At 40.5% G+C, this 16,172-nt stretch overlaps 1 protein-coding gene across 1 annotated transcript in view; it reads left to right on the plus strand.

Annotated features, from left to right (window-relative positions):
- Window positions 1-16,172, plus strand: part of PTCHD1 (patched domain containing 1) — a 58,726-nt gene that overhangs the window by 26,236 nt on the left and 16,318 nt on the right. The window contains exon 2 of the mRNA XM_017514588.2: window positions 12,380-13,040. Within this exon, the coding sequence (XP_017370077.1) occupies window positions 12,380-13,040 (661 nt within the window). The remainder of the gene's footprint in view (window positions 1-12,379; window positions 13,041-16,172) is intronic.

Genomic DNA, 16,172 nt, shown 5'->3' on the forward strand with positions numbered 1-16,172 from the left:
TATTCCATTGCACATTCATCACTGATACACATATGCCCCTCATATACACACACACACACAAACACACACACACGCACGCACACACTCACCCCTGCATCTCCCTCACATATGCACATACTAGACACCAACATACTAGACTCCCTGATCCCTTTAGCTAGTCCTTTCATAGTACCGTAACACTCACTGCACTTCGTGGTTCACTTGTGCTAACCAATTCTGAGAATCTGCCTGAAGTCCCTCCACTAAACTCTAAGTTACTTGAGGATAAAGTTGTGTCTTAATGTTCTTTATCTCTCCAGGGCTTACATAATGCCCAGCATGGTGTAGACACTTAATATATGTTGAGTAAATGCATCATTGCTATAACTGGTGGTGAAGTGCAGAAGACTTTATCAGCATGGCTTCTAATTCTCAATAAAGCAAAAAAGCTCTGGCCTCCCACCTGCCCAGTGTCTGAGACCCATTACAGACATCATGTCTGTGAGCCTTAAAAATTTTCATTAGCCAAATTAGCAAGCCATTTTCAGCATTAAAGCAAGACAGAATCACCCAGAGTGGCATCTTTGGACATGAAAGCAATCTTTGCTCCTGGCTGGGCAAACCACTTCCAGAAGCCACATGCCATTGAGACAGCTTAGTAGAAGCTATCTGTCCATTTCAGCAGGGCTGGTGTGCTCAGGGAAGGTAGATGAAATGTTCTGAGAGTCCTATGGATGTACTCAACCTCTAAAGTAGCAAGTGAAATTGGGCTGCAGGATAACTGAATCCTGCAAAAACATCAGTCTTGACATGGAAGGAAGTTCCAATAGTGGGAGCATAGATGCGGTTGGAAGTGGTTACAAATAGAAGGAGTTTCTCCAAATTCTTTTCCTGGAGATCTTTATGATGACAGGATAGTGTTACATGCAATATTCTAAGTTCTATCAGCAGCAATGGGCTGCAAACCAAAGCATTGTTATCTCAGGTCTACTGTGAGGCATAAACAGATGAAGTTACATCAGTGCTTACATTGTCTTAAACATCCAAATATAGGAAGAGTATACAACCTAGTTTCCTGTAATAGTCCCATTTTATGCCTATTGTTCCTGTGAAATTAACACTGCCCTCTTACACTCCCCAAAGTGTTCCAGTTTGTATGATAAATTATATGGTCACACTACCTATCAACAGCATTAACAGGAGGAGCAGAATCTTCAGATAGACATGGCATTGGGTGGTAGGTACACAGAAGTTTTCATAATAGTTTTCAAAATAAAAAGAAATATAAAAAAACAAATACACATGAAAAATTCAAACTACCGTATAATTAAGCATAGCACATAATTATTTCGGTCTCCAGTTGCCTACCTAAATTGTTTCTCTGCTCTTATTTTTTTAGATTATAGCTTAACCATATCCATTTGTCTAATGAGACCAGCCATTTGTCTGTAGGATGCAAGCAACAGGACCAAATTCAATGTCATCTGTTTATTTAAGATGTAAATGATATGCATGTAGCACGGTAGCCTTTGGGTACAAATGAAGTATCATTCAATGTCACCAGGGAAATATAAATCAGCAAGAAGGAACAAACACAGAAGGTTTCATCAGCACATCATTGTTGGGCTCCTTTTATTTATCAGGCACTACTCTAGGTACTTGGGATAGGATTGAGCAAAACAGACAAAATCCCTGCCCTCGTGAAGCATATATATTCTGGCGTTAAACTGCCTTTGGGGAGAGATGATACCCAAGTCCTATAACACCCCCAACTTCAATCTGATATTTTCAGTAAATCCATGGACTGCTAACCTTTTATATGAGTATGTTCTGTAAAGTTTTGTTTTGTTTTTTCTTTTTCCTCATGTGTGTGTCTGGGGTCAAGGGTTACATAAGAAACATATATGGCCGGGCATGGTGGCTCACGCCTGTAATCCCAGCACTCTGGGAGGCCAAGGTAGGTGAATCACCTAATGTCAGGAGTTCAAGACCAGCCTGGCCAACATGCTGAAACCCTGTCTATACTAAAAAAAAAAATAAGCCTGATGTGGTGTCGGGCGCCTGTAATCCCAGCCCCTCGGGAGGCTGAGGCAGGAGAATCGCTTGAACTTGGGAGGCGGTGGTTGCAGTGAGCCAAGATTGCGCCATTGTACTCCAGCCTGGGCGACAAAAGCAAAAACACTCCATCTCAAAAAAGAAAAAAATGAAACATACATGATGCAGAAGATGCTATTTTGACTGATGAAAGTCTTCTCTCTTTTCACATGTTTTCCTTATCTCCAGCTGTTTGAGTATGCTTGTCATTGGTAATGGGCCTCTGGCTTCCCTCTAAGGTTTCTGTTATAAATATCTGGCATTCACTGGGTTTTACTGTTTACTACTGGTCAGTCTTGTTGCTTTTTCTAGGCTGCTTTATCATGTTTGACCCCCGACTTTGCTATCTTATCTTCTCATGCTGTGGGTTGACCACGCTTAAGCCTAATACCAGAAAGCAAATTTATCAATATCCAAATGTCCAAAGCATTACTATTAGGGGATAGTATCTTTACTTTTCCAGAAGAACTCTCATTAGGAGACAATTTTCTGAGCCCAATATTTAAATCTGGACTGATCTACTTACTAAATTTGTGGCCGTGAACAAGTTATTTAAGCTCCTAGAGGCTCAGCTTCCTCACCTGTAGATGGAGGTGTAATATCTCCCTCCCTGATTTGCTGTGAGGATTGAATGACAGATGTAGAATTCTTTGCACAATATCCAACACCTAGCAAGCACTTAATACCTTTTACTTTCCTTCTTTTACCCCCACCATTTTTTCTTGCCTATACTGGATTCCTTTAGTTGATGTGCACAGTAATCTAACTAGAGAGCTAACCTGCAGATGAGAGGAAAATTTTCAAGCTTGGAGCTCAAACTGGGCTTAAGAAGCGTCAACTTTTAAAAATATACTACCTAGCTGCCATTCTCTTCAAATATTTGTACTGATCCATGCTTCTAACCCCATTTACCCCTTAGTCTCTCAGCAAAGATGTGAGCAAAAATCTGTCACCTTTACATTTCATTGAATATACTTTTCCAGAAAAATGGAGGAAGTTTCACTATTTAAAGGAAAAGAAAGTTGATGTAGACAAGACACAACAGAAAATAGAAATGGGGTTTTCTGTTTGTTCATTTTGTCTTCGCTATCAGACATTTACTGGGTACCACCTGTGTGTCAGAGACTGTACAGAGCAACTTACATTCAATTTCTCATTTATCCTTCAACAATCCTAATGAGATAGGTGCTATTACTGTCCCCATTTTACAGATGAATAAGCTGAGGCAAGGGATAGCCATTACATAACAGCTTAGGCTCCAAGATAACACATCTCTTAAGTACCAAAGTTGGGATTTGAGCCTAGGCAATCTTACTCCATCATGCCAAACCATACCACCAACATCAGCACCTCCCAGAAGGATCAAATCCTTAGCGTGTTGAATCATCGAAACTATTATAGCTTGACCTTTTGCCCTGTGAGACCACTTTTCAGATCAGGAAAGGGAGGACTGTGGCTGAAATGCTTCTATGATTTTTAAAGGCAGTAGTTTTGTATGAGAACCTTGAGAACAGAGAAAAATTATTGTCAGGAAAAAAATGCACTGTCCTGTAATATATTCTTTTATGAATTACATAAAGTAGCCATCCTTGGTAAGGCTTATGGTCCATCATTCAAGAGAGCTGTTACCATATCATTAGGTGGAAATTTCTTCTTGTTTTTTCTTTCATCAGCCATAATTTCCATTGTTCTCAAGTTCAGTACCCATTAGAAATGTAGCAAATCCTTTCAAGGAAAAAAAAATTGTCAAAGAGCTCACCTGATGAAGACAATTGTATTTTTTAGATTTAACAGTATTATTAATTATTCAGTTTCAAATATCTTGGGAATGTGGGTTATATGGCATTTTGATTTTTTTTCCATAAGTTGAAACTACTAAAATTGTGAAATTCCAGGTGCATGCAGGGACTTGTGCTCACAGTGTATGCAGCCCTGTTTTTGCTTGTGGAAAAGGGAATGAGAAGATTTGTGAGATCCTTCTTAGCCCAAAATTGTTGTCTTTTTTCTAAAATCCTGCCCTGATACCACTAAACTGTCTCTTGGAAACCAGACAAACTTGTCTGATAGCCCCTCAGGAAGCTCAGGTTCTGACAGGTCTCTTGGGGAGGAGGGGAGGAAGGAGGGGAAAGAACAAACACTGACAAAAGGTCAGTTAGGTGGCCCACATAAAACTGCCACTGTTCAGCTACTTTTTAACCTACAGAAATGGCAATTTCATATGGTTTAACCTAACCCTAAATGCCAGGCCAGACACCTTTTATAGGTTATCATAATGACTTTATAAGGTAAGGATGATTCCCATAATTCAGATAATGAAACTGAATTAAATACCTAAAGTCACTGTCTTCGTTTGAGTTCCCCCAGAAGCTAACCTGGAGTCAAGCACTCCATGAGAGTAGTATATTTGGAAGACAATCCCAGGAAGCACTGAAAAGAGAACAGCATCATGGAGCAAGGAAGAAAAGCAGTAGGCTATGGAGGCATTGTCAAGCCAGCTACTCTGTGGGCAACTGGAGCTTAATCCAGCCGGGGAACATTGGGAAACAGTGAGGAACACATGTTGCAGGGTTATCCCATTTGCAAGGACATGTGAGCTGGGCTGTTCAATCACAAACTGTCTTTAGTCATAGGTCCAGGCTGTTTAGAATTAAGATAGTATGTTAGTGCCCCAGTATTTCCACATCAGGCTGGAAGTAGGTATGACGTGCACTGAGGTGGTGAGGATGAGGAGAGATGTGCAGGGCCCAGCTGTATTATGAACAGAGGCAAGATTTGAACTTGTGGCATTCTAACCCCATAACCCACGTCCCTCCCACAAAAGCACAAGATATTGTCAAATTGGGAAGGATTAGGGGCTCCAGGACAACCAGGAATCAATTGTAGATTATGTTTGGACAGCTGTAGACCACTAACCAGAGGAGCTACTACCCATGCTTCCTGCTGTATAATAATATAATTATATTTGTGTAGCTCTCAAGAGTTTACAAAATGCATGCACATTCATCATCTCATTTGGCTTTCACCATGCCCATGATGAGACAAACTAAAGTCCCTTTACTCATGAGATTATTATATTCATGTGTTTACTCCACAATTGTTATGTGTTCCAGACACTGTTCTAGTTAATGGAGATGGAGAGATGGACCAAACAGAAACACGTTCCAGCATAGCAGGATTCACATTGTAGTGGGGGCAGCAGAATATAAACAAAGAGATGACGATAATGTCATGTCTTGATTAGTGCCATGAAAAAAATAAAATAAGAAAAGATGGTGTTGGGCAAGGAAGCTAGATTTTTTTTTAATTGGGGGTGGGCTCAGGAAAGATGATTGCATTTAAGCAGGGAAGTAAGAACACGAGTTTTTTAATGTCTGGAAGAAGTATGTCCCAGGCAGAATCAAGAGTGAGATGAGCAATGCAATGTGAGAATAGCGAGATAGGAGTCCAGAGAGCTCAGCAAGGAGAATGCTTCATGTCAGGGGCCACAGTCAACACTCTGAGCATGATGAGGAACTCTTGGGGGTTTTAAAGCAGGGAAGTGACATGTCTTCATAGGCTCTTTTTTTGTTTATCTCTAAGTCATGTGGTCAGCAAGACCCAGAACCAGGACTAAAATTGAAGCCTTCTGACTCCTGATAGTGTTTCTCCCATTCAGGTCCACTGTTGGTCATTCTCTAGACCTGAATGTCCTTGGCATGCTGTTTTTCCTGTTCCTTGCTTGGTTATTTGTGGTCTGCTAATCAAGTCTTAAAACCACTACTGCCTGTTCTCAAGCCTAAGCATTTGGCTCCTTGGGACTTCCCTTTGCCATTTGCCCAGACAATCAGCTTTAACATTCTCCTATTTCTGTGAGCATCGGGTCCTCTTAGAGCTATCCAGCAAAACTCATCACCCACAAACTAGCTCAACTACAGTTTAAGCTTGACCATGAAAATCAAGTGAGGATTAGGGAATTTAAAAATAGCCACTCTATCAGCCACTCTCAACACTCTAATCAGAAAGTTTAGCTTTACAGATTGCCAGGGATCTTCATGATAACAAGGATTTTTCCAAAAATCAAGACCAAGGGAAATTTTCTCCCAGACTATGGGAATAAAGAGATGGTTGAACCAGTAGTTCACTGTACTGTCTTTCTTATCCATACCAATGTGGAATTCAGCAAAAGTTGCAATCAGATATTGCAATTGCGTTTTTCTTCACCATCATTCTTCTTCGTTTCTAAAATCTCAGATTTCTCTGCTTCAGATCCAAAGCTGCCTTGTTTTTTCAGCCAAGCCTGCAAAGACAAACTCAGCTTGTTTGGAGACTACAATAGGGGCTGTCTTGGCTGCTTTTCAGTGTCAACACCCACTATAGCCCCTCTGTAGAGTAAGGAGCAAAACAGAAGTATTCCACTCTCCCAGACCTGCACTGGCATTGCAGTGCTAACAAAGGTGACCATTTGACTTTTTTCACTGGAGCAGGTCCGCATAGCATCAGGCACACATGTGCAGAGGAAGCGTGTGGATAGATAGTCACTTGTTTGGCTATACCCACAGCTTAAATTTGGTGTCCTCTGGAAATGTAATATTTCAAAGACAGAATGATATTTCTGTTCACTTATTAAGGGATGACTAACTTGCTTTTGGCTGCACTACAAATGAATCACGGTAACAATCCCTAACTTGCGACTTCTGGTGTTCTGATGTAATGCATTTCTATTAAAAGAAGAGGAAAGAGAGTGGGTGAGAGTGAGATCATGCAAAGACAGAACATAACACCAAGGGAGCTAGCGTAATTTATGAACTGCAGCAGCCAGATCCATCCACTTCAAGGTGTTTTCTTGCGTCCTGAGTGAAGGATACCTTGCCAGTTAGCACCTACCCATTTACAGTTGCAGAATATAGACTCAGATCAAGACATATAGTTTGGAGGGATTCAGTGAAGGAAACATTTCATTTAGGGGTGAAAACCAGCTATTCCTTGAAAGCATTTTTAAACGCTTTTGATTTAGTGCTTGGAAGCACTTGGAAGATAATATTTGGGGACAGACGATATAGGTTAAGAAGTCAAGCCATAATCTTCCTTCTTACTTTTTTTAAATGTATGCAGCTTATTTGGGAGTAGAAGAAGTGGGAAGGGGGTGGAAACGTGAGACAAGGAAAGGAAGGCAGCCTATAAAGGGGGTGTCATAAGGCTAACTCTCACTGGAGGTGACTGGAGCTCCATCCTGCTGGAACATGAGGAACCCATAGGAACTCCGGATCTTCCCTCACAGATGAGATTGCTTGGGGACTGCTTGAGGCTGCTCCCAGAGCGTGTTAATTGCCTTGCATGAGCAGAGTAGCCTTCCTGCCTTCCCTCTTCCCTTTTCAACAAGAAACAAATACAAAAAAAAAAAAAATCCCTACAAAGTATTGTATAAGATCCTCTAAACCCACAGGCATTTTTCCTATGTTAATCACCACTCAGGAGCAGATACATCCTTCCTCCCTTCTGTACTGTCCTCTACAAAGTGTCCCTGCTGTCTTCTGAGGAAGATCTGCCAAGGAGAGGCAGAGAGGAAATTAGACTCTGGCCTGTCGTGACCAGCAGCCCACACTGGCTTTGTCCCAGGATCTGGCAGAAGGGGATTATAAGAGCCAGCGCTTCCCCAATGGGAAATCACTCAGAGAGAGGGAAATCTTTTTTTTAACTTTTTTTTTTCAGTAAACCTATTTTCTTTACCCTGTTTTCCTCCTGGGTTTCATCTATCGGATCTGATTGCCTAAAAAGAACTTCATTGTGTCAGAAAAGCATACCTCAAGTAGCTATAATGTTCAAATTGATATTTATTAAGTTAACTTTCTCTCACCTAGTATCTGATTATATAGTTTGTGGATGTCATTCGTTTCAGAATTATGCAGTATTAGAACTGGAAGGGTCTGTCCTTAAAGATTAGCTAGACCAACACCCTTTCTTACTGATAAATATAAGACCTGAAGCTTCAGACTTAGAGTGGCATTCCTGAGGTTTCTGACACTCTTAAAGTAGGTAGCAGAAGCCACACTGGAAGTTAAAACTTATTACTGGATTCCACTGTGCCCCGTGACCTTTTTTCTTAGGAAGCCTATCTTCAAAAAGTTTTATTTAGCAACGCCAGAGGCTAGATGAAGAAAAATCATTAAACTCAAAACCCATCCCCTTCATTACCTGTTAATACTGCTATGAATGCTGCTGCTGTCTGAACATGAGTTTGGCTGTTTGGATTATGTCTGGTCTCTCTTATTGGATGCCAGATCTCCCGTAGTGGCCATTCCATAGCTCAGTCATATCCACTGCCAGTCATTTGATCCAGGTAGGCTGACAATTCTTTATCCATCCCCAACTTCTCTTTATGCTCACTGCTGAATGTGTTTGTCTAGGCTAAGTGTCCTGCTGTGGAGTAAGACTTGAGAATCGGGTCTACCCTTATTTACTGAGTCATCTTGGGTAGTGATTGAAAGTCTCCAGGCTTCAGTTTTACCAGCTATAAAATGAGGATAATAGTGTCACCATTTCCAGAGAGTCTCTGTTTTGAATACATTTTGTAACTGTAAGTTAACCGTAAGTTTTTAACACTTAGAAAACTACTTACTGTTATCATTATCATTCTTAACCTGAAGGATGATGAGAGCAAAGAAGCTAATAATTTACATGATGTGTTCAGAGCCTTAAAACTAATCTCAATTTAACATTCAGTTTTGGCCTCTTTGGCAGCAAATACAATAATGGGTCAAAAATATTGTGATTGGAATTGACACTGGAATGGGCTTTACTAGTACAAAGCACTTGGCGTTGTTCACTGTTAGGATTTTCCCTTTATTTTGAACATTGCATCTTGTGATTTTTCCACGCGTGAATGCAAACACACTAAATTCAGGGAAATTGTCCTATTATTGGCAGCATGGTAGATTTGATGAGCACTTGTTGAAAGTGTGTTGAATGAATAATCTAGAATCTATACATAGTTATAGAAACATGGATTATATGTTATTTTACATGACAGATTTAGACTACATTAAGGGTCAGGATGATTAGTTTGTCTCATTTTTTCCTTCTTTTTCTTTTCTGAGAAGAGTGTGTCTTTCCTAGTTCAGTAATAAGCTTATGTGGATTGCAGTTGTCCATTTTGTGGTTTATCTGGCTTCCTTTTCCTCCTGTGAATATATCTGATACTACAGTTTAAAACATCCACTAATGTTTCTACTGCCTTGAGTGGGGTTCTTCTAGGAAAGTAAATCAGGACACTCTAAAACTCAGTATAGATAGACGTCCAGCTAGCATGCACTGTATATCTGCTCATGGCTATGTAGATTTCCAAGAGTGGATTGTCTCTGTATTTGATGTGTACTCATAAGCACCAAAGATCAGAACTGAGCCACTTCAGAAGTCATAGAAGGGAGTCTCAACTCCTTATTATAACTCTTATTATCCTCTCATATCTTATCCCACAGTAGAATCCTACAGATTCCCTCTGCTAGGTGGGTGGCCTCAGCCAACACCCTCTCTCTGGCTGCTTTGTCACTCTGCAGAACCCTGCCACTCAGAAGCAAGAGTGACAGGTTCTGCCCACCACTCCATCAGAAAGTCAAGACGTTGCATCTTACAGCAGCTCTGATACTGAGTTAAGAAACCTTCCCTCTCAAACTTCATTAAGGTTCTCATTTTCCAAGACTTGCTCCTATGGTCTTGTAGTACAGGGGTTAACATGGTGTCTGCTTTCTTCAATGTATGGCCCTAGGGGTCATAGCAGTAGATCTGCGGAGCTGCAAGATCACTAAATAGTTTACAGCTCCCCACCTAGCAGAGCACAGTCGTCATAGAGAATGGATGGAAAATATCCCCTTGCTATAATTGGGTTCAGCCCTGTGGCTTAACACCATCTTATTTGGCAATCTTTTTCTCTTGACATATTTAGTAATCACTTTAAAAAAGATTTATAACACTGTTCATGGGAACAAACAATGCACTAAATATTACACTTAGGCATGCTTTCAATACCACTCCTTTTCTAGCCTATTCTGAATCTTTTCCCAAAGTCTTTCTTTAAAACTTATCAAAACTCTCTCTCTCGTCTTTAAATCCCTCTAAGTTCTTCATTCTTCTAAAATAATTTCATAATTTGAAATATTTTATAGCTAGGAGTTCTTTTAATCAAAATTCACTGGGCCATGCTTAGAGAAGAGTTGATAAAAACACATTTTCACAGCTTAAAATCATTGAAGACATTTTGCTCACCATTAATCCCAAAGCATCAAAACAAACACTTAGCATATGGTTAGGCTGTGAAAATAGCCTCCTAGGTATCCCTGCATGTATGTGTTTGTGTGTGCGTGTGCGCGCGCACGTGCACACGCGTGTATGTGTTTACATATTTATATAAATGAATTCAAATTATTTCAGCCAAACATAATACAATGAAATGTTTTCTGAACGTGTAGATTGGTACCCATGAAGAGATGTGGGGCAAGGGGCCACTGAGAATTAGGATTCTCAACTCATGCTCAGTGCTATTGAAAGGACTTTGACAGCTGGTGCCCCTCAGACATTTTTTTAAAAGCATAAGATCCCATTCATCCAGACACATGTGCAGCAAAATGTCTTAACAGATAATCTATTTAGAACAGATTTGAAAGAAAATATATCAGGATCATGGAGAAGGTAATGAGTTGTAGTGGCACAGCTACAGTAGAACTCTGAATGTTAAATTCTAGTTTCTTTACAGATGAAATGTCCTTCATTCATCAGATATGTCATAATGGCTACCTATACTCTTGGGCAAGTCCACTCAGTGCTAAGCACAGTCGTAGATGTACTAGTTTAGTTAACATTCAACTACATGTTTGTCACTGGCCTCATTTTGCACAGAAAAAGCAAAGCCACCATGAAGATAAGCTGCTGGTGAGTCAAAACAGTTAAACTAAGGACCTGTGTAGCTACCACTGAAACAGTAACCTGGTGCCATTTTTAAAAAGGCAGTGATCGGCCCCGCCATTCCTAACTACATGGCCACCCTGAGCCCAGTTTTCTTATCTGTAAAGTGACTTGTTGAGAGAATTTAAGGCATGAAGCCCTGACACGTGGCAGTAGCTCATTTAAGTCCCTTACTCCCACCACACCCTCGACTGCCTTGTTTTCTTATCTTAGACAGTAGATTACACATACTCATACATATCTGAAATTGAGCATTTGTGGTGGGACAGTAAAAGCACACATTCAGGAATTACTTGCTAACAAGAACCTTAGGGATTCAGATGCCTAGAGGTGTATGGTAAGGGGCCAAGAGCGCAGGTTCTGGAACCAGACTGCCTGGTATAGCCCAGCTCTGCCTCTTACTATGTGTGTGACACTGGACAAGTGTCCTGGCTTCTCTAAATCTCAGTTTCCTCATCTCTATAATGAAGCTAGTACTGTACCTACTTTGTAATTTGTTGGAAGGATTAAATAAGTTTATCTGTATAAAGAGCCTAGAATTGTGCCTGGCGTGTAGTAGAGGCAGTTAAATTAGTGCTTGTATTCTCATATACACTTTGATGACAAGCATTCAGTACCTGGACACAGCAAATTCAACATGGGATAAGGTGTGTAGAATAAATTCCATTGTTCTCCTTTAGCATGATTCCCATATATCCCAGCCAGGGTCTTATAGTTACAGCTCCGTTCCCATATATGTAGGCAAGGAAAGCCAGAGAAAACAAGGACCCTCAAGGTAAACCTCTTGTTTTTTATGGTAGAGAGTGATTTAATTGGATGAAGAGATCATTTAGCTACCCTGCAAATCGGCATCAAAGGACGAGCCAGCAGAGGATCTCTGCATTTGTAACTGCACCTTAGTTCATTTTTTATGTTACATTTTGGAGAGGGAAACTGAACAGGGGACCTATATAAGATTTCCCAACAGTATAGACCAGTTGGGCCACAAATAAAGAACACTTGGAAAGAATTTTGGTGCTTTAATGCAGCATTTCTCAAACTTCAGCTGCATCAGAATTCCTAAGAGGGCTTGTGAAAACCCAGATACATCAGCTTCACCGCAGAGATTCTCATTTACCAGGTCTGGGGTGGGGCCTACGAATTTTCATTTCTAACAAGCTTCCAGGTTGTGCTGATGCTGTTGTTCTAGGGGTTACATTGTGAGAACCACTGGTCAGATGTGTGTTTTACATTCCTACTACCTACCTATTTCTGATCTAAGTTTATAACATTTAATTTGAACTGTTTAGCTCAGAGATGGAATGTCCACCCTCTCCAAAAAACAAAACCAGAAATATTTGATTAATAAATGCTATTATTTTTCTCCCTACAGTTGCATGCTGCTGTGACCAAGATCCAGGTTCCAAGGCCTGGTTTTAATTACACATTTGCCCATATATGTATCCTGAATAATGATAAGACTTGCATCGTGGATGACATAGTGCACGTCCTGGAAGAGCTAAAGAACGCTCGGGCCACCAATCGGACTAATTTTGCTATCACATACCCAATCACTCACTTAAAGGACGGGAGGGCTGTGTACAATGGGCACCAGCTTGGGGGCGTCACTGTGCACAGCAAAGACCGGGTGAAATCTGCAGAGGCCATCCAGCTTACCTACTACCTGCAGTCAATCAACAGTCTCAATGACATGGTAGCTGAGAGGTGGGAGTCCAGCTTCTGCGACACTGTCAGACTGTTTCAGAAATCCAACAGCAAAGTCAGAATGTACCCTTACACGTCCTCCTCACTGAGGGAAGATTTCCAGAAGACCAGCCGCGTATCAGAACGTTACCTGGTCACCAGCCTGATCCTGGTGGTCACCATGGCCATCCTTTGCTGCTCTATGCAGGACTGCGTCCGCAGCAAACCCTGGCTAGGCCTACTTGGATTGGTGACCATAAGCCTGGCCACTCTCACTGCAGCCGGGATCATCAATCTTACTGGTGGGAAATATAATTCTACCTTCCTGGGAGTCCCTTTCATCATGCTAGGTAATTACTACCCTTCATTTTTCTGTTTCCTCCTGCTGGTGGTGTTGACGGGGTTCCTGTTTAAAGGCCAGGAGTAGCCGTCTAACAACGTTGTTTCATTTACAGTATCTTCATTTTGCCCAAAAGTCCTGGGACCAACTCTATAAAGTGCTAGCAATCAGCAAGAAACAACCTAATTTGGTAAATATGCCAGAAATTCAAAGTCCTGGGTTCTAGCCCTGACTCTCCATTGAGTAGCCATGTGGTATTTAGCAGATATTAATCTTCTCTGTGTCCCAGTGTCTTAGGTTGGGCTTCCCCATAAGCAGGGTCCTGAAACAAAGATTTGGATACAAATAGTGTATTTGGGAGGTGAGCCCAGGAAGCACCAGTATGGAAGTGAGGAAGTGAGACAGGAAGGCAGGCAGTTGAAGGCATGTTAATGTGCCCAAGGTATATTACATTCTGCCCATTGCTGTGGACACCTGTGGTTCAGCCCCAATGGGGACCTTTGAGAGACCTTATAAAACACCTCTCAGAGAGGTTCTCCCTGGGGGTGAGGAATTTGGGCTATTTACCCACACACACTTTGTGATTCATTGAGGGCTGCTCCTCAGGGCAGTTAACTCCCAGCACTTCCCATGGAAGACTGAGCACACTCCTGCAGCCAGAGAAATCCTTCAGGTGACTGTAGTTGTAAGTCTTCAGCAAGATCAAGAATGGGGAATGGGAGAGCATGTTGGGTTTTCACTGATACTGTCTGCTACTCTCAGTTTCCCCACCTTACGAATAGAGTGGATGTGAGCATCACACAAGAGGACATGATAAATGTGTAAGAATTTTGAACATGACATGTGAGATACCAATAGGAGGGTAACCTTTTTCTCCTATTCTTACTATGAACTCAGGAGAATATTTTAAAGCAATGCTGATGGTGACAGCGTGCTTCCAGAGTGCTCACTTAGGTAAGCTGCAGGAGCTCCCTGATAGAGATTAACGGTCAAAACAAAGCCATAGTGATCATAGCATTGGTTGCCCTGTCCATATCATTGAAAATGGCATGCCCAGCAAGCCTGATGGCAGGGTTCTTGGGGGCCAAGGATTCAAGAGATTCACTTTACCCCTTTTCTATGGCAGCTTCTCATCAATTGCTTGAACAAAATTTAAATGTCATTTGGAATCAGATACTAACATGACAAATGAAGTGGTACTTTTTCCTTAACTGAGAAATAACCACTATTGAGTTCATTAGTGTGCCTTACGCCCTGTTTTAGAGTAGTAGAAAAGAATTTCCTCAGGAAATCTCAGCTGTGTCATGGGTAAATGATAATCAGGGTTGGTGGGGCTGCAAAGCCACAGAATTACATTCTCCCCTCCATTCTCTGTGGACTGAGGAATTGAAACCTAGTCAATAACATATACTAGTAGCTTTTGTGAAGAGCTAGGCACTATAAGAAGACTGAGCAGCCTGATAATTTGCTAAATCACTTTACTTGTCACTGCTGAAAACAACAGAGAAGGAGGCTGCTGTACCTCCTCCTGAATTCAGTCTATTAAGAAAGCAGCATAACTTGCCTCTTTAAAATAACCCCAAGATCATGTGGGTTGACTGTGGAATACAAGGTGGTTCCTTGAAGAGTGAGGACTGAGTATTAGCAGCTTGCACAGAGGCTTGTATCAAGGTTTAAATTAAGATGTTTTGCTCATGATTAGTCACATGCTTGAATGTTTTAGAGGTTATGGGAAGGGTTTTCGTTTCATTTCATTTCTTAGCTTTTCATTTCCTTGTTGCTTTTGTGGGAGGAAAAGAAACAGGAATCAGAAAAGAGTGGGGAACTGAAGGGAGATTGTAAGGTTCTGAAGGTGAGGCAAAAGATGCTGGGGCTAGTAAAAGGACAATCAGTACTGATTTGGTGACATTCCAGATTGTTACCAGTGAGCTCAAAGCATGCTAGAATATTTAAAACTTCTGAAAAATTAATTTACTAAGTAAAATAAAATTACAATATTTAAAGTTTCTTAAAATTAATTTTAAATAAAGTAACATAGCAGTATTCAAAACTTCTTAAAGTTAATTTCACTAAAAAATGAAATGGTAATATTCAAAACTGTTTAAAGTTAGTTTTATAAATAAAGTAAACTGCAATAGTTAAAATTTCTTAAACTTACTTTTTGTACTTTTTAAAGAGGTTTTAAATATTGTAAGGGAAAGTCAACACAAAACAGACTATGCCAGATAGTATTGGTGCAGGGAAGGATGTAAGAGGTGGTCGGATGGAAAGATGCTGTTAGCAGAGAAGTGTCTTTAAAAAACAAATCCAGAAATAGTAATGCCACAGCTCCACAAAGACTGAGTATCACTGAACTTTACATCAGAGTTCAATTCAGAAGAAATCTGGCATTTGCAGTGAAAGAGACCATCTACCACAGGTGCCCAATAAGACCTTGTTTGCAATTTGTGAGGAATGTTACATGCATTGATTTGATGGCAGCTTTTCCTGCTGATAATCAGATGCAATCTTTCTGTACATTCTCAGCCCAAAGAGTTCTCAAATTACTTAGTCAGAACATGAAAGGAAGCGACATGTTTTAGTAGCTAAGGCCCATTTGCAATAAATACTTTGCACGATGTAATGGGTACTTAATATGCTCATAAAGCTAACAGTGCCTGGATTTAGGATGGTCACCCTCCTGTATTTCTCAGATAAACTCTTCATTCTTAAGAGTTTATAAAATGAAATATAAGCAAGAGCAGCTTCATAAATGTTGCTTTCAAGGCTATCATTTAATTCTGGGTTTTTTTGCTTCCCAGCCCTAAAATGCCAGCAAATATTTCAAATGACCAAGAAGAAATGCAGTGCTAAGGGTTTTGCACTACAATAAACTGTCCAGTATTTAAATTTTCCTGTCTATAACTTAAAATGGCTGTACTTAACCTAAGCAGATTTAAGCAAAACTTCTTGATTTAGTATGTTATGTAAATACAATGTCAAATCAAATAAAAAGTATATAGCCTCGTTTCAAAGGTAAAGTATCTCAGAAAAAGTCTCAAACACAGACATTTCCTTGGCTGTCAATAGGTCTATAATGTGATAAACATTATAGATTTAAAATTCAACAAACTGAACACTGTCAGTGTAATTCTGGTCACAT

This window comes from Cebus imitator, unplaced genomic scaffold, assembly GCF_001604975.1.
Source record: "Cebus imitator isolate Cc_AM_T3 unplaced genomic scaffold, Cebus_imitator-1.0 Scaffold527, whole genome shotgun sequence".
Lineage (NCBI taxonomy): Eukaryota > Metazoa > Chordata > Mammalia > Primates > Cebidae > Cebus > Cebus imitator.